Genomic DNA, 23,610 nt, shown 5'->3' on the forward strand with positions numbered 1-23,610 from the left:
AGGACAGTCACTTAACCCCTGTTCCATTCCGTACAGGGATGGGGTGGGGAATAATTCCTTCCATCATGTGCGGAGGGTGGGGAGTGGGATAAGTACCAAAGGGGTGAGCACCTTGCAAGATGGGACGTAAGGGGAGCCGTGAACTACCCCCATTAGGATTAACTGCTTGTTACGGCAGTGCCCAGCCACGCGCACGGCCCATCGTGTTCTGCACAGATCCGTGTGAGGGTCGGTGCCTGTCCCCATGCAGACGAGGCAAGGAGCAGTGACGGACAATGCAAACCACTGCTCTTTGGGGGCGGTGTTTATTTTGGGTGAGAGGGTCAGCTGAAGGGGAGGGGCAGGTAAAGCAGGTAGAGGTGCAGAGACTGGGCAATTAGCCAGTCAGCACCTGAAGCAGCAGGTGCTGCCTGTTGTCCTCGACTTGCTGCTGCAACCCAGCCCTGCTGGGCTTTCTCTGGTGTCTGGGGCTGGCTCCTCCTTGGACTCTTCCAGCCCAAGGAAACGGTGGGTTGGGGGGAAGAAACCTCCCTGCCCTTGAGTGGGGCTGAAGGGAGGAAGGATTGGTCCTGGGTGGGCCACATCATCTCCCTCCCCATGTGCAACTGCTGCTGAACTTTCTGAGGCTTCTGTAGCTTGACTGCCCCAGTGCCTGCCTCTTCTCACAATGAGCACCGCCTCCTTTCCCATACGCTGTTAAACCGCTGCCACGTTCCTCCCCAGAGGCTGCTGCAGGACCGCAGCCGGCGATTCCTCTGCATCAATGGACGCTGGTGCGAGTCAGTCTTCCCCTGCCAGCGTGGATAACGCAGAGTCCAGCCCAGCCTTGGCCGCCACGAGCACTAGGTTCCGGGGCGAGAAGCTGGGGTTAAATAGGGGAATCAACTGGCACTGGAAGCCTGCAGGGGAAGAGGGGGAAGGATACAGAGTAGTTCACGGGTGGGCGGCCCCTGGATTTGTAGTGAGTACTTACAAGTCTGGGGAGTGGGGGGCCGTACAGAGGGACACGCGCTTGCTTGCCCGGCGAGTAGGTGGTAGAAGAGACAGGAACACGCCAGCTCGCTCGCTGGGTGAACGGGAGACTGTACGGCTGGATCCGTACGCTTGCTAGCCCAACAAATGGGGGGCTGTACAGAGGGGGACATGCGCTCGCTTGCCCAGCGAGGAGTTAGCCTGGGGAGTTACTGGTACTGAGGCCTGGGCTCTCTGTGGACTACACAGGGCTGCTATTGGCGAGGGGCGGTGGAGGGGAAAACACAAGGGTGCTGCATCCAGCACCCCAAGGATGAACGTGCTTGTCCATACCAGGCGGAGGTGGGTTTAAATCCCTCCACGCTGGAGACAAAGGGCTATAAGGCGCAGCTCAGGTTAAGTGCAAATGGCCGTAGCCCTCCCACGCCCCCAAATGTGAAGGAGCTGGATGTCTCTGCCCTGGATCCCAGGCCTGGGAGAGGGGTGGGTCGGTCCGAGGCACTCACCTTGCTCCTGCAGGTAGATCATCCTATCCAGCAGGATGAGGGTCTCCACCAATGGCGCCAGCAGCAGGGCCAGGCTGAAAAAGGCCACCACGTTCTGTTGCTGGGCCAGCATGCCGTCAACGCAGGCCCGATCCAGAGGGGCGGCCGGGTCCAGCCCCACGCACTGCAAGCCCAGCCGGGCGTACCTGCCAAGGTGAAGCAGCGTGGCCCCATCAGCTCTGCGCCCTGCTGCCCACCCCAAGGCAGCTCAGGCGGAGCTGACTGGACACTGGCAGGGGCCCCAGCCCAACCCGACCCACTTGCCACCCTGCCCCTAGCTCTAGCCACCAAACCACATTCCCATCCCCAAGCAGGGAAGGGAACCCGGGAGTTGTACACCACTCATGTATATACATCTCTGGGCATCAGTTGTCAAAGGCAGCATGGTAGCAGTCTGGGCATGTGCCCAGAGCCCATTAACTGCTGAGTTACCCTCAGGTTAGCCAGTCAGATGGGGGATCAGTGACTTCACGGCCCTGTGCCTCAGTTTCCCCAGCTGTGAAAAGTGGAGAGTTGTGCCCCTAAGTTGTTTAAATAGCAATCAATAGGAGCTGAGAGCCAGGTGCTAGGAACCAGGGGGGAGTTGCCTCCGTCACTTTCAATGAGGGTCTGTATCCAAACAGCTCCTGAGTTCTGGGGAATTTCTGAGCATGATCAGCCCTCCCATCTCCAGTAAGGAGCCAGAACCGGAGCCCTGTCTCCGGTCTCCCCGGCTTCTAGGGCTGTTGAGATGGGATGAGGCCCGTCTCTGCTGCGTGGCCGTTGGCTGGTTAGCGAGGCCAGTCTTTGCTAAGACACACCACGCCTGCTGACTCACTCCTCGAAGGCTAGCTGGTGGGCCTTGTTGATGGTCTGCACCCCGAGGCGTCTCTTTGCCGGGTCAGCCGCCCGGATCAGCATCTCCAGCGTGGCGCGGTAGCAGTGAGTCCGCAGGACGGGGCTTTTGCTCCTCAGCCGCAGCGTGTAGTCCTCTATGGCGTGGCAGGCCACTTCCCGCGCCTTGTAGGAGAGGGCGTGGCCCGGCAGGCCGGCCACCCAGGCACTCAGGGGGTAGCCGTACTCGGGCCGGTCGGTGGAAGGAGGCGGCGGTGCCACGAGGCCTGGGGGGGTCGGCTCCTCCTGGGTGGTGAGCTTCATGTAGCAGCAGGCCACCGAGGTCATGGCCACCACGTGGGGGCAGCGGGTGAAGTGTCTGAGCAGGGCTACGCTGAGATCCCCGCACGCGTGCAGGCCAGTCAGGAGCAGCCTGCCCTCCGCCACTGGCCCCAGGGGATTTACTGCCATTGGGCGGCTCGGTCGATACAGAGGGTGAGGCCTGTTGGGAACACAGCCACGGCCTCTGCTTCCGAAGGGATCTGGGGATCTCCCATGCTCCTCTCTTGCAGCAGCCATGCAGCCCCATCCTCCTGGCCCCTTCTCTCCAGCCTTGCCCGTCTCTGCCACGTCTCTGCCACCCCCACAAGGGGCTGTGGGGGGAATGCTCTTCCATGGCCCTGGCGAATTGCAGGTGGCAGCAGCCTCTGGGGACGGGCCGCTTTCTGCCATGGGAGATTGAGCTGTGTCTATTCCTCGCTGTGGCAGGAGGAGGAACTCCCGCCATGGTGCTTGGGGGTTGACCCAACCCGCCACGTGGCTTGGCCCACGGAGGGAGATCTCCCACGGATCCTGCAGGAAGGGAGAAACAAAAAGTCACAGACAGCCACTCAGTGATGGGTGTCTGAGCTCAACACTGCAGCAGCTGATCAGACTATGGGTCTGGCTAGGCTGGGGTCCTGCTCCAAGAGAGGCCAGTGCTGGCAGCCGGAGAGCCAGGTGCAAACTGCGCCGTCACAGTGGGCCACCATGGAATAAAGGGCAGTTCCTTCACCTCTGGCAGTAAAGGGCTAACTCCTTACAGACTGATTACAGTCTGAGCTCAGGATACCCTGGCCGTCCTGATCAGGGGGCAGCTCAAACCCAATAAGCTGTTAACAAAAAGCCACCAAGCAGAGCCAGGATGAAAACCCCGATCTCAGACACACAGTTCCACACTGTAGCTACTAGACTTTGCTCCTCCTTTAGCCTAGCTTCTTCCCTGGACAAGCTGCAGGTAAAAATATGAATAATCTCTCCTTAAATGGGCCACAGCCTGGATTTCCTCCTGGCGGGAAGCATCAGGAGGATATATCTCTCCAGCATCGGGTTATCTGAGCACCTCACCATCGGAGATGGACCCCTGGGAGGTAGGGAGCTCAGTCCCGTTTCACAGATGGGGAACTGAGGCACAGGGTAGATTAAGTGTTGCTCAAAGAGCCAGAAACACAACCAAGTCTCTTGAGTCCTAAGCCAGTGCCCTACCCTCTAGGCCGTCCTTCCGCACCCACTGGAATTTAACCATTGCCTGGTGTGAAGAGCCCACTGATCTGCACAGGGCATTAGCCTTGGGGCCCCTCCTCCGCCCCCCACTGCACCGTTTACCTTGGCTCGTTGTGCTTGCTCCTTCTCCAGCGCCCACACCAGTTCTCGGTCAAACTTAGTGGCCATGTCAACCAGGCGTCTGTCTCCCTCGATTGCCGTGACAGACAAACCCAGGCCAAAGGCCAGAAAGCGAGAGAGATGGCCCTTAAAGGGGAACATACACTGACTGTCAACACTGCTGCTGCTCTGGGGGTTTCTGAATCCTCCCTCCCCTCCCTCCTGCACTGGAAGATTCAAGGTTATTAGGGAGGAAGGGGGATGTATTTCCCCGCACTGGGGCAAGTCATGATTTTTGAGTGCCTGGGTTGGGGGCCTGCGACAGAATGCTGAGAACCGGCAGCTGAATCAGCACTCTGGTCACTGGAAATTCAGTTTGTTCCCCTCCCACCCTCCCAAAGGACCTGACTGAGGGTGGGAATGGCTAATGTCTAGATCAGCCTGAGCTGGGGACAGCTAAGGAGATCATTAGACCATTAACTGCAAGAGTGGAAAAAGGAGCACAAGACAGAAGTGCAAAGAAGAGAGAAAAAGAAAGGCAGGCCAGCAAAGCCAGGGTAAAGGGAGATCTCTGGGTGGAGCCCTCTCTTCTCTCTGGCCCAAGGACAATGACTGTATGTTACTATAAACAGAATTGCTGCATGGGACTGTACGGGGTGGTGGCTGAGATCATACAAATAAAAGACATAGTGGTGGTTACAAACCAGAGTTGTAGGGCCCTATCACAAAAGCACAGTGCATGCGAAGCAGGATGTGCAACTGATTAGAAGCTGCATAGGGGACTATACAGAGACAGCTCCTAGGTGAGTTCGGTCTCCATAATCCATTCGGTTCTTGGCCTCTCCGCTAAGGCTGCCAGCAAGGGAAGCAGCTGGCACCGATCATGCTGGTGAGTTTTGGGGTACAGTCTCCTGGGAAGTGAGCTACTCCCCACTATGTCACAGGCGCCATCAGCTGGCAAGGTCTTAGGGTCACCCACAGTCCAGGGCAGGACTCCAAATGGGGGACATAAAGGTGAAAGGAACCTTGTGAGCCAGCCCATCACGCAGCCTATGCAACAGAACAATGCACCTCACCCCTCCAGGAAGGGATCTGGGACACAAAATATAATTCAAACCACGGAACTACAGGCTCCCAGTGACCTACCTGGCCAGAGCCAATATCTACCACCTGGTCGCACCTTGTGATCTCGCTCAGTTTCTTCACCACCTGAGGAAAAGATAAAGGTGCAGACTCATCAAGGAACTTGTCAGCAGAAAGGCCCAGGCTGTCCAGCTTGGGTGCTGAGAATTAGCCACCGAAATCCATGTTGCAACACCTAGGGAGGTGGCCTGCTTCTCAACGCAGCTTCCGCTGACCTCAGGGCACAACATCTTGACAAATCGGGCCCCTTTTATTGGGCTGCGCAGTCAAGGACGCAGCTAGGAGAACCCTCAGCTAGGAGAACGTTGGCCAATGGCCTTCGCACTTTTCCTTACCATGACCCTATGTTACAACCGAAAACCCTGTGGGGACCCCCTGATAAAGGGAGGACAGCAGTGACCACTCTTGGACCCATATGTGACGCCCTTTTCCTCTGGAACTGCAACTCCCCAACTGGAAACCCATGATCTTGGCCTTTGCCAAAGGAAAGGCTGGACTCAATCGCTGGTCTTCCTCCTCCAAGACATGCCATTCCTAAGAGCTGAGGAGAGTCACCTTCTAATGAATCTGATCACTTCATCACCCTGACCCTGCTACTAGGAATTATACTATGGAGGCTGTTGCTCATTCTGCTTTGATGGCACTCTAGCCACATGGGCTGGAGACACAGTGGAGACATGGGGAAGGATACAGCCAGCATGATAATGGAGTGACTTGGTGGTACGTTAGGCTGCCTTTGCCTACCATACAGAATTGCTCTTAATGACTTGTGTTATCGTAGTGCTAGGAGCCTCAGTCATGGACCAAGACCGGGGTTCCAAGGAATCTTCTCTCTGTGGTTCTGTTCCTGAGCACACCGCACCTGTTCCAATCAATAGGCATCTTTCCATCATCTTCAGAGGGCTTTGGATTAGGCTCCTAATGAATAATATTTTCATGCAGGCTGTCTTCCAACATGGTTTACGGGGCTTTAATAAGCGGCGACACCAGGTTCTGGCACTACCGAGACCTCAACATTCACCATACTGGCCACGGTACCATGCTGTCTTCTCTTCTGACTACAGGGAGATAGAGCCTGCTCCAAAGCCCTTTGGATTTGATGGAAAGACTCCCGCTGATTTCAGCAAATGCAGAGTGCCCAACGGTGCATCTTGATGCTCCTGGGGATGTGAAGTGGGAAAGGAGGCTAGGATAAGAGAAAGCGAGACCCCAGAGATGGGGGTAGACTGGATTCACTAGGAGGGTGGTGAAGCATTGGAATGGGTTCCCTAGGGAGGTGGTGGAATCTCCATCGTTAGAGGTTTATAAATCCCAGCTTGACAAAGCCCTGGCTGGGATGATTTCATTGGGGTTGGTCCTGCTTTGAGCAGGGGGTTAGACTAGACACCTCCTGAGGTCTCTTCCAACCCATATCTTCTATGATTCTATGATTCTGTTGGATTCACAGCTACAGTGATAAAGGAGTACTTGTGGCACCTTAGAGACTAACAAATTTATTAGAGCATAAGCTTTCGTGAGCTACAGCTCACTTCATCGGATGCATTTGGTGGAAAAAACAGAGTAGAGATTTATATACACACACACAGAGAACATGAAACAATGGGTTTATCATACACACTGTAAGGAGAGTGATCACTTAAGATAAGCCATCACCAACAGCAGGGGGGGGAAGGAGGAAAACCTTTCATGGTGACAAGCAGGTAGGCTAATTCCAGCAGTTAACAAGAATATCAGAGGAACAGTGGGGGGTGGGGTGGGAGGGAGAAATACCATGGGGAAATAGTTTTACTTTGTGTAATGACTCATCCATTCCCAGTCTCTATTCAAGCCTAAGTTAATTGTATCCAGTTTGCAAATTAATTCCAATTCAGCAGTCTCTCGTTGGAGTCTGTTTTTGAAGCTTTTTTGTTGAAGTATAGCCACTCTTAGGTCTGTGATCGAGTGACCAGAGAGATTGAAGTGTTCTCCAACTGGTTTTTGAATGTTATAATTCTTGACGTCTGATTTGTGTCCATTCATTCTTTTACGTAGAGACTGTCCAGTTTGGCCAATGTACATGGCAGAGGGGCATTGCTGGCACATGATGGCATATATCACATTGGTAGATGCGCAGGTGAAGGAGCCTCTGATAGTGTGGCTGATGTGATTAGGCCCTATGATGGTATCCCCTGAATAGATATGTGGACAGAGTTGGCAACGGGCTTTGTTGCAAGGATAGGTTCCTGGGTTAGTGGTTCTGTTGTGTGGTGTGTGGTTGCTGGTGAGTATTTGCTTCAGATTGGGGGGCTGTCTGTAAGCAAGGACTGGTCTATCTCCCAAGATCTGAGAGAGCGATGGCTCGTCCTTCAGGATAGGTTGTAGATCCTTGATGATGCGTTGGAGGGGTTTTAGTTGGGGGCTGAAGGTGATGGCTAGTGGCGTCTAGTGGCCGCTATTCCTACCTACATGCCTCTAGCTTTCATCCAGATCATACCACTCGATCCATTGTCTACAGCCAAGCGCTACGATATAACCGCATTTGCTCCAACCCCTCAGACAGAGACAAACACCTACAAGATCTCTATCATGCATTCCTACAACTACAGTACCCACCTGCTGAAGTGAAGAAACAGATTGACAGAGCCAGAAGAGTACCCAGAAGTCACCTACTACAGGACAGGCCCAACAAAGAAAACAACAGAACGCCACTAGCCATCACCTTCAGCCCCCAACTAAAACCCCTCCAACGCATCATCAAGGATCTACAACCTATCCTGAAGGACGAGCCATCGCTCTCTCAGATCTTGGGAGATAGACCAGTCCTTGCTTACAGACAGCCCCCCAATCTGAAGCAAATACTCACCAGCAACCACACACCACACAACAGAACCACTAACCCAGGAACCTATCCTTGCAACAAAGCCCGTTGCCAACTCTGTCCACATATCTATTCAGGGGATACCATCATAGGGCCTAATCACATCAGCCACACTATCAGAGGCTCCTTCACCTGCGCATCTACCAATGTGATATATGCCATCATGTGCCAGCAATGCCCCTCTGCCATGTACATTGGCCAAACTGGACAGTCTCTACGTAAAAGAATGAATGGACACAAATCAGACGTCAAGAATTATAACATTCAAAAACCAGTTGGAGAACACTTCAATCTCTCTGGTCACTCGATCACAGACCTAAGAGTGGCTATACTTCAACAAAAAAGCTTCAAAAACAGACTCCAACGAGAGACTGCTGAATTGGAATTAATTTGCAAACTGGATACAATTAACTTAGGCTTGAATAGAGACTGGGAATGGATGAGTCATTACACAAAGTAAAACTATTTCCCCATGGTATTTCTCCCTCCCACCCCACCCCCCACTGTTCCTCTGATATTCTTGTTAACTGCTGGAATTAGCCTACCTGCTTGTCACCATGAAAGGTTTTCCTCCTTCCCCCCCCTGCTGTTGGTGATGGCTTATCTTAAGTGATCACTCTCCTTACAGTGTGTATGATAAACCCATTGTTTCATGTTCTCTGTGTGTGTGTATATAAATCTCTACTCTGTTTTTTCCACCAAATGCATCCGATGAAGTGAGCTGTAGCTCACGAAAGCTTATGCTCTAATAAATTTGTTAGTCTCTAAGGTGCCACAAGTACTCCTTTTCTTTTTGAGAATACAGACTAACACGGCTGCTACTCTGAAACCTGTGATTATGCAAGGCACTGAATTTAGCCGTATAGAGTGGAAATCTGTCAACTTCATGAAAAAACTCGCACAGATACAGACAGACATCATCTTCCTCTCCAAATGCAAACAGATGGACATCATACCGAAAGGACTGAAGGTAAAAAATCCATTACAATCTACATACCACACAGACTATGCTGACAGCTTGTGCCACACACTCTCAAGGAAACTGCGGAACCACCTGATCAACATCCTCTACAGCAAACAGGGAAAGATTAAGAATGAGCTCTCAAAACTGGATACTCTCATAAAGAACCAACCTTCCACACAAACTTCCTCGTGGCTGGACTTTACAAAAACTAGACAAGCCATTTACAAAACACACTTTGATTCTCTACAAAAGAAAAAGGACACTAAGCTATCTAAACTACTATATGCCACAAGGGGCCACAACAATGGTTCCCGTAACCCACCCAGCAATATTGTTAATCTATCCAACTATACTCTTAGCCCAGCGGAAGAATCTGTCCTATCTCGGGGCCTCTCCTTTTGCCCCTCCACCCCCACGAACATGATACAGTTCTGTGGTGACCTAGAATCCTATTTTCGACGTCTCAGACTCAAGGAATATTTCCAACACACCTCTGACCAACATATTAACCCACAGAGACCTTCCTGCCAACACTACAAAAAGAAGGATTCTAGGTGGACTCCTCCTGAAGGTCGAAACAGCAGCCTGGATTTCTACATAGACTGCTTCCGCCGACGTGCACGAGCTGAAATTGTGGAAAAGCAGCATCGCTTACCCCATAACCTCAGCCATGCAGAACACAGTGCCATCCACAGCCTCAGAAACAACTCTGACATCATAATCAAAAAGGCTGACAAAGGAGGTGCTGTCGTCATCATGAATAGGTCAGAGTATGAACAAGAGGCTACTAGGCAGCTCTCCAACACCACTTTCTACAAGCCATTACCCTCTGATCCCAGTGAGAGTTACCAAAAGAAACTACAGCATTTGCTCAAGAAACTCCCTGAAAAAGCACAAGAACAAATCCGCACAGACACACCCCTGGAGCCAGGACCTGGGGTATTCTATCTGCTACCCAAGATCCATAAACCTGGAAATCCTGGACGCCCCATCATCTCAGGCATTGGTACCCTGACAGCAGGATTGTCTGGCTATGTAGACTCCCTCCTCAGGCCCTTCGTTACCAGCACTCCCAGCTATCTTCGAGACACCACCGATTTCCTGAGGAAACTACAGTCCATTGGTGATCTTCCTAAAAACACCATCCTAGCCACTATGGATGTAGAAGCCCTCTACACCAATATTCCACACAAAGATGGACTACAAGCCGTCAGGAACAGTATCCCCGATACTGTCACGGCTAACCTGGTGGCAGAACTTTGTGACTTTGTCCTGACCCATAACTATTTCACATTTGGTGACAATGTATACCTTCAAATCAGCGGCACTGCGATGGGTACCCGCATGGCCCCACAGTATGCCAACATTTTTATGGCTGACTTAGAACAACGCTTCCTCAGCTCTCGTTCCCTAATGCCCCTACTCTACTTGCGCTACATTGATGACATCTTCATCATCTGGACCCATGGAAAAGAAGCTCTTGAGGAATTCCACCATGATTTCAACAATTTCCATCCCACCATCAACCTCAGCCTGGACCAGTCCACACAAGAGATCCACTTCCTGGACACTACGGTGCTAATAAGCGATGGTCACATAAACACCACCCTATATCGGAAACCTACTGACCGCTATTCCTACCTACATGCCTCTAGCTTTCATCCAGATCATACCACTCGATCCATTGTCTACAGCCAAGCGCTACGATATAACCGCATTTGCTCCAACCCCTCAGACAGAGACAAACACCTACAAGATCTCTATCATGCATTCCTACAACTACAGTACCCACCTGCTGAAGTGAAGAAACAGATTGACAGAGCCAGAAGAGTACCCAGAAGTCACCTACTACAGGACAGGCCCAACAAAGAAAACAACAGAACGCCACTAGCCATCACCTTCAGCCCCCAACTAAAACCCCTCCAACGCATCATCAAGGATCTACAACCTATCCTGAAGGACGAGCCATCGCTCTCTCAGATCTTGGGAGATAGACCAGTCCTTGCTTACAGACAGCCCCCCAATCTGAAGCAAATACTCACCAGCAACCACACACCACACAACAGAACCACTAACCCAGGAACCTATCCTTGCAACAAAGCCCGTTGCCAACTCTGTCCACATATCTATTCAGGGGATACCATCATAGGGCCTAATCACATCAGCCACACTATCAGAGGCTCCTTCACCTGCGCATCTACCAATGTGATATATGCCATCATGTGCCAGCAATGCCCCTCTGCCATGTACATTGGCCAAACTGGACAGTCTCTACGTAAAAGAATGAATGGACACAAATCAGACGTCAAGAATTATAACATTCAAAAACCAGTTGGAGAACACTTCAATCTCTCTGGTCACTCGATCACAGACCTAAGAGTGGCTATACTTCAACAAAAAAGCTTCAAAAACAGACTCCAACGAGAGACTGCTGAATTGGAATTAATTTGCAAACTGGATACAATTAACTTAGGCTTGAATAGAGACTGGGAATGGATGAGTCATTACACAAAGTAAAACTATTTCCCCATGGTATTTCTCCCTCCCACCCCACCCCCCACTGTTCCTCTGATATTCTTGTTAACTGCTGGAATTAGCCTACCTGCTTGTCACCATGAAAGGTTTTCCTCCTTCCCCCCCCTGCTGTTGGTGATGGCTTATCTTAAGTGATCACTCTCCTTACAGTGTGTATGATAAACCCATTGTTTCATGTTCTCTGTGTGTGTGTATATAAATCTCTACTCTGTTTTTTCCACCAAATGCATCCGATGAAGTGAGCTGTAGCTCACGAAAGCTTATGCTCTAATAAATTTGTTAGTCTCTAAGGTGCCACAAGTACTCCTTTTCTTTTTGAGAATACAGACTAACACGGCTGCTACTCTGAAAGCTACAGTGATGTCATCATTCCTACTGGGGACAAGAAATGCTAGTAACAAACCTTCCCGAGCTGCCGGATTTCATGCTGCTTTTTGGGCTTCACGTGCTTCCGGAAAAGGGGGTTAAGCTTAGCACTCTGGCACCGGTTCTCCCTGAACTCCTCTGGCCTCCTGGTCGCTGACGTGCCGCTTCTACCACGAGGTGCTCTGGAGAAAGCCAATGTGTGCGCTGTAGCTTTAAAGGCCAACAAGGAGAGTGGCCACACCATGCTGTAACTGACAGCACAAGGACAGCAGTTAGTGTATGGACAAGGAGTTCCCATTGCTGTCGCACCAAAGGGACTGAACAGACTACAGCTGAACAAATCACTTCACCCACCGGGGAAATGCGGCCACCTCTGGAGTAGAATGTGGCAGTTGTTTAAAAGCACAGAGGAACATTATGTGGCAGTTCAGGATGGGCGGTAATGAAGCAAATCATATCCAAGTTGAACTGCATGCGGAATTTAAGGAGGCAGAATGCTGGATTTAGGCCACTCGGAATACAACCCTGACTCTTTCGAATAAAAAAAGTGCTGTGGCATCTTTAAAGGCCATGAGTCTCTGCCTATCTGTATCTCTAAGCCTTTTCAAAGCACCTGTCAACATATCTAGCCACTGAGTGGTCGGGGTTTCGTACCCTCTCTGATAGGCATTACCTCTATCACCACAGCACTCCCTAGCAGGCTTTGGTCCAGAACTGACTCAGAGGGGAAACCATCCTCTGCTTTAAATGAGAATGCAGCCTGCAGACACAAGCCCTGCCTGTGGTCATATGCCCCTTGCCAACCCCTGCAGCGAAAAGAAGCCCACAGAGGACACTAGTAAAGCCCCTTTAACAGAAGCATGTTCTTACCAAACTTCCTCTGGTTTTCCTTTCTCCAGCAAGACGGCAGCGAGTTGTGGGGAGGGGAGATCGGTGAGCACTGCCTGCCAAGAATAAGGAAGCTTCCCCCAAAGATTATCGGTGAAAAACTCCTGCAGGGAAGAAAGGGTGATGGGGAAGGGGAAAGTTCAGGCAACAGCACTCATCATCCAAGCCCACCTCCAGCACTCAAACCCCAACCAAGATAATGCCCCCATTTTGCTATGCGCTGTACCTATACATAGTGAGAGACAGTCCCTGCCCCAAATTGTTTACAATCTAAATAGACAAAACCGACAAAGAGTGGGAGGGGAAACTGAGGCACAGTGACTTGACCAAGGTCACACAGCTAGTCGATGGCAGAGGCAGGCCATCATCCCAGGCCAGTGCCCTACATGCCGGACCATGCTGCCTCTTAGCAAAGTCTAACCAGGGTTTGAATAGGACTCACAATGATGTAGGAGTCCACAATGGAGCCATAGAGAGAGAGGACATGGGTGATGTTCACTGCTAACTGCTTCTGCTCCTCCAAAGAGAGGGGCTGGCCGGAGAGCACCGTCATGGCAGTGGGGTGAACCGGAGAGATGGGAAATGGTGCACAAAGAAAGAGTTAAAACCTCCTAAAAGGAAAAGGGGAGAGAATCACCGAGCAGGAAGGTCTGAATGAACGCGCTTGCCTCCTTTAATGACTCTTTGCAGCATGGGGGCTCTTATGTAAAGGAGGTGAGGGGCACTTCCTGGGGGAGAGGGAAGGCCAGTCCAAAGGGGCATTCACCCCCGGGCATCTCTGCCCACTAGGATGCCAGGCATGGGGGTGGGTTGGTGATGTGGGCTCCTTTACACTAGCAAACGGGCTGAGGTCCAGCAAACTCATTTCCCGTAGGATGCAGAACAGCTCTCCAGAGGTCTGGATCCAGGCTGGTGCTTGAGAGGGGAAAGCCCCACATCCCCTCGTGCCACTGCTGCGCTGTGCGGTGTGGCACCGTGTTGGCCTGTGCTGTGCCATCCGGGCATCGGCTGGGCGGGGCGCTGGGGCTGCACCGTCACACGGTGCATTGTGTCGTGCGACCGGGCGTGCCATGACGTGACACTCACAAGACGTCGTTGTGACGTGGGGACATGGGGCATTAGCGCGGCATCGCTCAGTGCGGTGTTGCTGTGACACCACGGCACTGTGACATCACCCCGAGGTGTTGCCAGGACGTTACATCGCCGCATCGCATTGCTGCGGCGGGGCACGGGGCATCAGTGCGGCGATGTCACGCAGTGAGGCGTTGCCATGACGCTGGGCTGTGACCTCACCAGGAGGCGTTGCCATGGCATTACACAGCATAACGGTGATGGCATGGCATGACGTCATAGCACTGTGATGTCATCGCGGGGCACGTCCTATGGCATCGCCCATGACGCAGTTCTGCCGGTGTCGCCAGCAGACGTCACCAGCCCGAGGGGGCGCCTCGTGCGTCTCCTGGCCCCACCCCCTCCCATAGCTCCTGTGGCCCCATAGAGCTCACCCTCCGCACGGCTAGAGTGCCCAACTGCACATCGCGCCCACTCCCCGCTCTCTATGGTCTCCCTCGCCGCAGGGCCACGCACGCGCAAGCGCCCTCCCAGCCTCGCGTGCCTCTGGAGGTGCACACGCATGCGTACAATCTCGCCTCTGTGCCGCAACAGCCTAGACGCATGCGTAAACTGTTTTACGGCGGACCCCCTCCCCCCACGGCCGTCGCGCTCACTCCTGACGCATGCGCGGGACTCTCCGCGGCCCCTGCTCCTTCCGGGCTTTTGTTGTGCGTCCCTCCCTGTGTCCCCCAACGGCGGGGCGGTTTGCACTTCCGCTTCCGGTTGCTGCTGCCTGGCTTGGTCTGACTGGCCCAAGGAGAGAGGGTGAGGGGGGATGGGGATCAGTGGGGCGATGGGGGATCTGAGGGGGCGGGGGCTGTGGATCAGTGGGGCGATGGGGGGATCTGAGGGGGCGGGGGATGGGGATCAGTGGGGCAATGGGGGGATCTGAGGGGGCGGGGGTTTGGGATCAGTGGGGCGATGGGGGATCTGAGGGGGCGGGGGATGGGGATCAGTGGGGCGATGGGGGGATCTGAGGGGGCGGGGGATGGGGATCAGTGGGGCGATGGGGGGATCTGAGGGGGCGGGGGATGGGGATCAGTGGGGCGATGGGGAGATCTGAGGGGGCGGGGGATGGGGATCAGTGGGGCGATGGGGAGATCTGAGGGGGCGGGGGATGGGGATCAGTGGGGCGATGGGGGATCTGAGGGGACGGGGGCTGTGGATCAGTGGGGCAATGGGGGGATCTGAGGGGGCGGGGGTTTGGGATCAGTGGGGCGATGGGGGGATCTGAGGGGGCGGGGGTTGGGAATCAGTGGGGCGATGGGGGGATCTGAGGGGGCGGGGGATGGGGATCAGTGGGGCGATGGGGGGATCTGAGGGGGCGGGGGATGGGGATCAGTGGGGCGATGGGGGGATCTGAGGGGGCGGGGGATGGGGATCAGTGGGGCGATGGGGGGATCTGAGGGGGCGGGGGATGGGGATCAGTGGGGCAATGGGGGGATCTGAGGGGGTGGGGGATGGGGATCAGTGGGGCAATGGGGGGATCTGAGGGGACGGGGGCTGTGGATCAGTGGGGCAATGGGGGATCTGAGGGGGTTGGGGATCTGAGGGGCGGGGGTTGGGGATCAGTGGGGCAATGGGAGATCTGAGGGGGTGGGGGTTGGGGATCAGTGGGGTGATGTGAGATCTGAGGGGGATGGGGATTAGTGGGGCAATGGGGGGATCTGAGGGGGATGGGGATCAGTGGGGCAATGGGGGGATTTGAGGGGGCGGGGGTTTGGGATCAGTGGGGTGATGGGGGATCTGAGGGGGCTGGGGATCAGTGGGGTAATGGGGAGATCAGAGGGTGAGGAGGTTGGAGGATCAGTGGACGGGGGAACGGGGAGATCAGGGGGGTAATGGAGGGCGGATCAGTGGGAGAGGGGGCTGGGGGATGGGATAGGAGATCAGTGCGGGAGGCAGTGTCAGGGTGATGGGTATCAGTGGGAGGAATGGATGGGAGATCAGTGGGGGAGAGATGGGGGGATTAGTAGGGGGAATGGATGGGGATCAGTGGGGGAGGGAGATGTTGGGATGGGGATCAGTGGAGGAGGAAGCTTTGAGATAGAAGAGGGTCAGTGAGGGAAGAAGGCATTAGGAAGGGGAGGGGACCAGTGCGTGGAGGGGGTATTGAGGGGAGGAGATGGGGGAGTGCTGGGTAGGGATGGGGGAAGAGTAATCACTGAGGGGGTTGATGGATGGTAGGTGGGGGAGCAGCAGTGTTGGGGCTGGTAAGGGGTGGTCAGTGAGGGAGGACAGAGGAGGGGTTCAGGAGGGAAGAGATATTGCTGAAGTAGTTGGTGAAAAAGGAGGTCATTGGGTGAATGAGGGGGAGGGATGATCTTGAGGGGGAGAAGCATCACTGAAGAGGTTATGGGTTCATGGGGGAGGGGATGAGCAAGAAGAGGGGGTCAGCACAATATATCATTTCTAAAAAACCCACAAAAAACAAGACACTTCACTGCACGTGCATCTCCCCCGGGGAGAGGATGAGAGAACAAACATGGAGCAGATGTGGGTGCCGTTGCTTAATGCGTAACTGGAAGGCGCCCAGACATGGTGTTGAGGTTACGACCCGGGCAGAGACTAAACTAGGCAGTAGCAGGGAGTTTTAGTGGAGTGGAACACATGAATGAAGCACTTGGGGGTCAGTGGTTGGGAGGGGGGGAATCATGGAGTCTGAGTGGGCTGGGACTGGGGGAGTTTGTCAGTAAACTCCTCTCAGCTTCCGTGGAGATGAGGGCATTGGCAGTGCCCCAGACCCCCACCAGATCCATGCTTTTATCTTCAATGGGCTGCTGCCAGGACGAAAAAGACCATTTCTAGCGCCCTTTGCTGCGCTACGGCTGGGGCTGTGAACACCGAACACATTTTTTAAAATCCCAGTTACCTTTCACCATTTGGGCTCTTTCACTTTCTGTTTCTCTGATACCAGCACAAAGCTGGTTTATCTGCGTCTCCAGCACTTCACTGGAAGGTTTCAATCCAAATTAAAATGGGTTATGTTGAAGGAGTGAAAGCAATGCCTTATGTACTTCTACACATGTTGGAGCTTGGTCTTTTACACACCCCGTGTATGTTCCCTAAATCTACATTTTGTTTGGGTATTTTCCACACGTTGGGCTAAGGAACCGAACCAAACCCCAAAAATGAGTCTTTCATTATTGGTTGGTTGATAAACCGTCTAATGAGCTGTCAGATGCCACTCATCCAAATTTCTCATGGTGGTTGTATCTGCAGCCATAGTGCCACAAACTGATCTCATCAGATCACAGGCTGAGTCAGTATCACACTGTAATGTAAAGCCTACAAGACAAACCCAGGGGGTTCCCTGCAATGTGGTCGGATATTTACTAGGTGTTTTCCCCTCTGGGGAAAAGTCCCGGGACCCATGTGTGCCCTTTTCTACTGCCAGTGTCGATTTTCAGATGAGACATAAAATGGAGACCTTGATCATTCCTATAAACTTAAGTGTGTTAGTCCTCATGGCCTGGCTAAAGCCCCAAATCTCAGTCCTCCCTGTACTTTCAGCTGACTGCAGGATTTTTCTTTACTTACTGGCCTAATTTGTGGTGTAGCATGGCTGTGCCAATGGCTACCACTAAGGTGGGGGCATGGAGTGATTCTAATGCGGGGAGAGTTTCTCAGGGACTTTGAGATCCCTCTGTAAATTAGAATTCTTCTGATGAGTGGAAACGTTCTTGACTTTCTGTTTCAGGTGAGGGCGTGAGCCTCTGTCGAGCAGTGTGTATGGGGCTGGATGCTTGAGGGGTGAAAGAGACCAGGGCCCCTTCTTCCCTCCTCCTCATGTTGGCCGCCTTCCTCCAGAACCCACCATGTCGGATTTGATCATAAACCTGGACTTGGGCCTCCAGCAGGTTCCCAAGAGGGGAACCAACAGCAACCAGAAACACCAGCGCTTTGTGAAACGGCGCCGTTTCCTGGAGAGAAGAGGTTTTCTGAAGCAGAAGCAGCTGCCACCGCCCCAGCATCATCCTCCCAAAGGCCAGGTCTCCCATCAGGACTCCAGCTCCTGGGAGAGGACCAAGAAGAAGTGGCTCGCTGAGGATCAGAACTCTTTCCAGACAGATGGGCTTTCCCATCAGCCAAAAACCTTCCCCAAGGCAAATAACCATTGTCGCTTTGCCCAGCCCGGTGCCACCACGGACTCTGGTTCCCCTCTGCCTTGTTTTCCATCAGGGGCGAGGAAAGTGGCATGTAGATCAGCTAAGGCCAGTGGGATCCCTGGGAACCACAGCACCCAGCCCCTCGCTGGCATGCAAAAAGCCAGCCTGCTGAGTGAGTATGACAGCGGCCTGCCCCCAGTGCCCCAGCCGGGCAAGCCCAGCAAAGTGGTGGCCATCGACTGCGAGATGGTGGGCACGGGCCCCGGTGGCCGGATCAGCGACCTGGCCAGGTGCAGCATCGTGAGTTACCATGGAGATGTGGTGTATGACAAGTACATTCGGCCCGTCGACCCCATCACTGATTACCGGACCCGGTGGAGTGGCATCAAAAAACATCACATGAAGAATGCCACTCCGTTCAAAACGGCCCAGAAAGAGGTAAGCGCCCAGGCCATTGACTGGGCTGGCAGGGATTCAATAGGGGGCGCTCTCCTCTCTCAGCCAGTGCCCATCCCAGTGCCCTGGCCAGGAGCACCACAATGTGCTTGACTTAGGAGGGGGCGCTCTCTCTTCGGAGTCAGTTTGGGGTAAAGGTTTCCGGTGCCTCTGGGAGCTGCCCTTCAGAGGCCTTAAGTCCCTGCCCTGCTTGTCTTCCGGGGGCCCTTTGCTTCTGCATGGCTGGCATGAGGCCTACCCCATCCTTTCCTCAGGTCCATGAGCCCGGATCTCTGCTACGGCCTTTAGGCATTACCGTAATAAGAGAGCCAAAGGGCTGGGAAGTACGGGTGCTCAGCATCTCTGAGGAACAGGCCCTTTGCGGCTACACTAGAGATTTGAACCCATGCTGAGCTCGCATTGGCTCTCCCCAGGCAGTCAGCACCTCTACACTAGCCGTGCCCAAGGGGGCCAGAGTCCCATGCTGAGCCCTCTGCTTAAACACCCTCCCTGCCCACTGAGCTGCACTGTCTCTGCCTATCTTCTGTTTTGTCAAAAGCCCACTAGAGGGCGCTCCAACCCTCTCTGTAATCAAATATGCTGATGCCTTTATTTTTTGTTCCCTCTGATACTTCTCATGTCTAATTTGATGGTGGTTGCTGGGTCTTCCCAGCGTCAGCTCTGCGCATCTGAGTCTTGGAGGCTTTTGGACACCTTGTGGAACGGTCCACGGAGCTGCCACTTAGAACGCCGTTACTAGCGAAGCTCAAAGCAGCGCGATGCTCTAAAACAAAGGCGAAAGGGTCACACTGGTGTGAAATAAGCAGACAGGCAGAGCTTGCAGACAAAGCTGGTTCACTGCTGGAACCAGAGACCAGAGGAGATCTTGGGGTGGTTCGGGAACAGTGCGGGTGATCAGTAGGGGGCGCTCTCCCCTCTGAGCCAGCATTGACCCCGATCAGACTGCAGCAGCACGTGCCTTGTTGCCTGAGCGCTGGTCCCTGGCGTTCCCAGCCCCTGAGCTGCCCTGGTTCTCTCTCAGATCCTGAAGCTCCTAGTGGGGAAAATCGTCGTCGGCCACGCCATCCACAATGACTTCAAGGCGCTGAAGTATTTCCACCCGAAATCGGTGACCAGGGACACGTCAAAAATCCCCCTGCTGAACCGCAAGGCTGGCTTCCCGGAGAACGAGTCGGCCTCGCTGAAACGCCTCACCAAGCAGCTCCTGCACAAAGACATCCAGGTACCCCCGCCTCTGGGACAGGCCCACAGGCACCAGCCACGCCCGTGCTTAGCAATGCCCCGGGCCGTGCAGGCAGTCCTAGAAATCTGGGCCCAGGCACACGTCTTCTCTCTTCCCGGCTGCCTGTGCTGTGTCTGGCCACTTCCCCATCCTGAAAGTCCCCCCTGGTTCTCAGCATCATCCACAGGGGGTCGCTCTAGAGCAGAGCTGCTCCTTCAAGGAGATGCGCCCTCCAGAAGCCAAGGGAGAACGAGGTCCCTGCATAGAAGAATAAAGTGGTGTCCCCTGGCTGGCCAGGGGGTGTCACCAGAGAGTGAGGGGAGGCATTTCCTCTCCCAGGAGTTGCTTTCTGTGTGGCCTAGTGGATAGAGCACAGACCTGGGGCCCAGGAATTCTAGTCCCAGTTCTGTCACTGGGTGACCTTGGGCAAGTCATGTCCCCTGTCTGGGACTCAGTTTCCCTATCTGTGCAATTGGGCTAATGAGGTCGGCATTAGTAATGCCCAGTGCCGCAAGCTGCCTGCCGTTCTGAGTGTGCTGATCACCTGGGGAAGCAGCCAATGAGGATCAGAGCTCTCGGCCAGCTCACACTGGCTAACGCCCTTGATTCTAACACCCCCCCATGGATCGTCTCTCTCTTCCCTTGTTCCCTGCAGGTCGGCAAAAACGGCCACTCCTCGGTGGAAGATGCCAAAGCCACCATGGAGTTGTACCGGGTGATTGAAGCTGAGTGGGAGAGGCAGCTGGCGCTGAACCCCGAGCAGGAGTGAGTGGCCTTGGGGCCCACCCCCGTGCTGCCAAGGAAGGAGCAGGCCTCAATCCCCAGAGCAAGCGAAAAGGGGGGCTCAGCAAAATGCAGGGCGGGAGGATCCTAGGCCAGGCCAGGGAGTAGGATACGGACCAGCTGCCTGGGGCCAGTGAAAGCAGGCGAGGGGGAGGCGGGCAGGCAACTGGAGCCTGGTGCAGCGTTTCTGACGCAGGCGGGAGTCAGAGGCATGAGGAAGTAGCAGCTGTCACGCGTCGCCTCCGGGTCTCTGCCAGCACATGGGCCTCACCAAGGGCTGTCTTTTCTGTCCTGTCTTAGCCCCGGAGGGGAACTGTGCTACCTCCCAGCTGGGGCACCCACACTTTGCCCATCCACCCAGGCATTCCCTGCCCGGATCACACCGTGGGCTCTGCTGGCTGCCCCTCATGTCCTAGAACCCGCTTCGTCCAGGCCTCTGGGTGGCATTCGTGCCCTCTTCCTAGGTGGACAGGCCCTGCGTCACGTTCTCGTTCTGATCTGATTTCCGTAGGGGGCACGGGCCAGTCGGTGAGTTCGAATCAGACTTTTAGGGGAGAAGATCTCTGGGGCTGAAAGCGACGCTGGTAAATAAACATCTCTGAATGTCCTTTCCCTGGGAAGGTTTCTGTGGCACCCCAGTGGTGTTTGGTGGCTTCCTCACCCCTTCAGCTTTATTTTGGATCAGAAGTAAGGGACTCTCAGAGTTCCCCCACTCTGGGATGCAGGGGAGATGGTTTGTTGCAGCTGTTTGTGAGACTCAGAGCCTCTAAGGGGCCTGAGGAACGGCCCTGCAGAGCTCCAGCTGGTTGGTCAGCGGCCCTCCGCTGGCACTGTGCTGATCTATCCCAGAGAATCGGGTCCCAAATTCCTAGATCCTGGGCATCAGGGCCCCGTGCCGCCTGCCATTGCCTGGGGATGAGATTCAATCCTCCCTGGCCTGTTCCCTCCTTGGCTCCTCTGCTGAGACTGGCAGTTACGGCTGGAGATGGTGGTGGCTTGTTAATGTGGGTGACAGGTCGAGACCCACCAAACTCATCTCATGCAGGGAGAAGGACTCTGCTGAGATGCCCAGCCTGGGCTAGACTCGGCAGTATCCAGCAGTGAGGCTCTGTACCCCGTCTTTGGCCCCCTGAGCCAGCCGGCACCATCCCATGATGGTGGCCTCTCTAAGGCAGCATGGGGTCGCTTGGGCCACTGAAAATCTCCATTAGAAGCCATGGTCTCAGCTGACTCATCTCTATCCCCCCCCCTTGCTTCTGCACAGGGCCGTGCCTCAGCCTGGGGGAATCCCTCTGGAGTGGCAGCCCGTAGCCGCTGCCCTCCCTGCCTTGAGTCCAGCAAAGGCCCTGATCTTCTGGCTCTGGCCAGGAGGCGCTCTACTACGATTCCCATCAGCCTCTGGGGCAGGGCTTGGCTGAGCACGGAACATGGGGCAGGAATGTCGCTGTGGTTTTGGATGGCCCTGATTTCGAGACAGCAATGGGTGGGATCTTTGAGGTGGAGCAGCGTCCGATCTGCAGTGCCCGGGGGCAGGTCACCAGACAGAGACGGACTTCTGGGTCTGTTCCAGTAGGCAGGACGCGGGTAGCAGACGCACAGTCTGGGTGAGTTTAAGGAAATCAGTGGAGATATCCGCTCCCCCTAACAACCCCCCAGTCTCCAGATTGTGCCAAACAGCGAATTTTCACTATAAGGGATGAAGGGAGGAGCTTCTTCAGAGACAAGTCTGCAGGAGAGGAAGCATGGTCTAGCGATTAAAGCAGTCGCCCAGTTGGGAGAGTGGGGTTCTCATTGCTGGGGTCATTCTGGGTCGGATTCGGCTCTCATTTTCATGGGCATAAGTCCCTTTGACTTCAATGGAGCTACTCCTGATTTACATTGACGTGTCTGAGAAGCGACTTGGGTCCAATGCGTGACCTTGTGCAAGTTGCGCTGCTGCTCTGTGCCTCAGTTTCCCCACCTGTAAAATGGGGAGGATGATCCTGACCTCCTTGGGGTGCTGTGAGTAGAGCTGGCAAACGATTTCCAAACCCACCACTCTTCATGAATTTGACACCATTTTGGCCGATCACAAAATGGCCCAAGTTGGCGGCGGGAGTGGTGTTGCCCTGTACTTAGGACACTCATCCGAGAGGTGGGGGACACAGGATCAGATTCCCGCTTCTGAAACAGACCTGAAACGGCCTTTTTGCCACTGAACCCCAAAAGTTAATTATTTGCCCCGCTGTAGTTGTGAAGTAAAGTCCTTTGAGATCCTTCACTGGGAAGGTCTATAAAAAGATGATTCTCATTTGGCAGCTTGCATTTCAAATTCAGATCTCGTTCAAATAAATTGGCACTGACTTCTTTAAAGGACCGGATCCTCTGGCATGGTCATTTCCACCAGTGCAAAGTGGTGGTGAAATGTTGCCTGTTCCGAGCTGGTTCCGTTTCCCCCCTGCTTTGTACTGGTGTCGGTGATGACAGGAGCGGCAGAGTGCTGGAGAACCGGATCCCAGCTCTAGCAGTGGAGCAGGGCTGGCGTCAGCTCTGGGGCTCAGTGGTTGAGCCGTTGGTGAGAGGGCTTGCCCAGGTAATGGTTACTTGAATCCGTCTTTGCCGTGATGCTTGGACCAAACCCTTTGTCCAGGGAGTGAAGCATGGTGCTTTTCATATATGTGTACAGCTCCATGCACGAACATCTTCCGAAATTGGAGTGTTTCCGGGTCCTTTAATCCCTGCTGCAATGAACCGCTTGGTCCTTTGTGGGAGAGTTGCGTTGTTTGAAAATAAAATGTGTCACTTTTGAAATCACTTGTAAAAAAATAAATCCTAAAAGATCAATCCATTTCTGCTTCTGCAATGGTGGGGTGCTCACAACGGGCTCAGAATATCTGCTGCGGAGCTGTAGGTTTGGTTCTCGCCAGGGGCACTCTACAATCCCCATCAGATACCAGGGCTGGGCTTGACAATGCTGTGTTATCAGGACAAGATCTGGGGGCGGCATGTAGGTGGCACTGATTTCTAGGCACCCAAAGACAGCCATGCTCTCTGCCTGGGTGGAGGCTTGTAGGCAGCTCGGTGGAGCTGTGGTGCAGGAGCGCTGGCTAGTGGCATGTTCTCGCTGGCCTGAGATTTTCAAAAGCAGCCTGTGATTTTAGGGTGCTGCTGTTTTGTGGGATGCAACTACAGACACTTTAGAAAGGGTCTGGTTTTCGCGCAGG

At 54.1% G+C, this 23,610-nt stretch overlaps 2 protein-coding genes across 8 annotated transcripts; one reads left to right on the top strand and one right to left on the bottom strand.

Moving 5' to 3' along the window:
• Nucleotides 1-289: 289 nt before the first annotated feature.
• METTL25B (methyltransferase like 25B) lies at nt 290-16,704 on the bottom strand. Of its 5 annotated transcripts, none has more exons than XM_043502296.1 (9): nt 16,606-16,704; nt 13,167-13,293; nt 12,707-12,828; nt 11,874-12,087; nt 5,118-5,180; nt 3,975-4,118; nt 2,335-3,182; nt 1,479-1,663; nt 290-899 (listed from the first exon to the last, which is right to left on the bottom strand). In XM_043502296.1, exons 2-9 carry the CDS (start codon nt 13,275-13,277, stop codon nt 781-783), a joined length of 1,806 nt encoding a protein of 601 aa, XP_043358231.1. In that variant the 5' UTR covers nt 13,278-13,293; nt 16,606-16,704; the 3' UTR covers nt 290-780. The 5 variants fall into 5 exon arrangements, with proteins under 5 accessions (XP_043358231.1, XP_043358229.1, XP_043358230.1 ...); XM_043502294.1 differs by lacking the exon at nt 16,606-16,704 and adding an exon at nt 14,275-14,392 and having other exon boundaries at nt 13,167-13,335; XM_043502295.1 differs by lacking the exon at nt 16,606-16,704 and adding an exon at nt 14,277-14,389 and having other exon boundaries at nt 13,167-13,294.
• ISG20L2 (interferon stimulated exonuclease gene 20 like 2) lies at nt 14,462-23,234 on the top strand. 3 transcript variants are annotated; one of them, XM_043502297.1, is made up of 5 exons: nt 14,462-14,602; nt 17,538-18,384; nt 19,424-19,624; nt 20,280-20,389; nt 20,919-23,234. In XM_043502297.1, exons 2-5 carry the CDS (start codon nt 17,656-17,658, stop codon nt 20,956-20,958), a joined length of 1,080 nt encoding a protein of 359 aa, XP_043358232.1. In that variant the 5' UTR covers nt 14,462-14,602; nt 17,538-17,655; the 3' UTR covers nt 20,959-23,234. The 3 variants fall into 3 exon arrangements, with proteins under 3 accessions (XP_043358232.1, XP_038238585.1, XP_043358233.1); XM_043502298.1 differs by lacking the exon at nt 14,462-14,602 and adding an exon at nt 16,544-16,893; XM_038382657.2 differs by having other exon boundaries at nt 14,471-14,602; nt 20,280-23,234.
• Nucleotides 23,235-23,610: the final 376 nt, after the last annotated feature.

The sequence above is a fragment of the Dermochelys coriacea genome, chromosome 24 (assembly GCF_009764565.3).
Source record: "Dermochelys coriacea isolate rDerCor1 chromosome 24, rDerCor1.pri.v4, whole genome shotgun sequence".
In the NCBI taxonomy this organism is placed as follows: Eukaryota; Metazoa; Chordata; order Testudines; family Dermochelyidae; genus Dermochelys; species Dermochelys coriacea.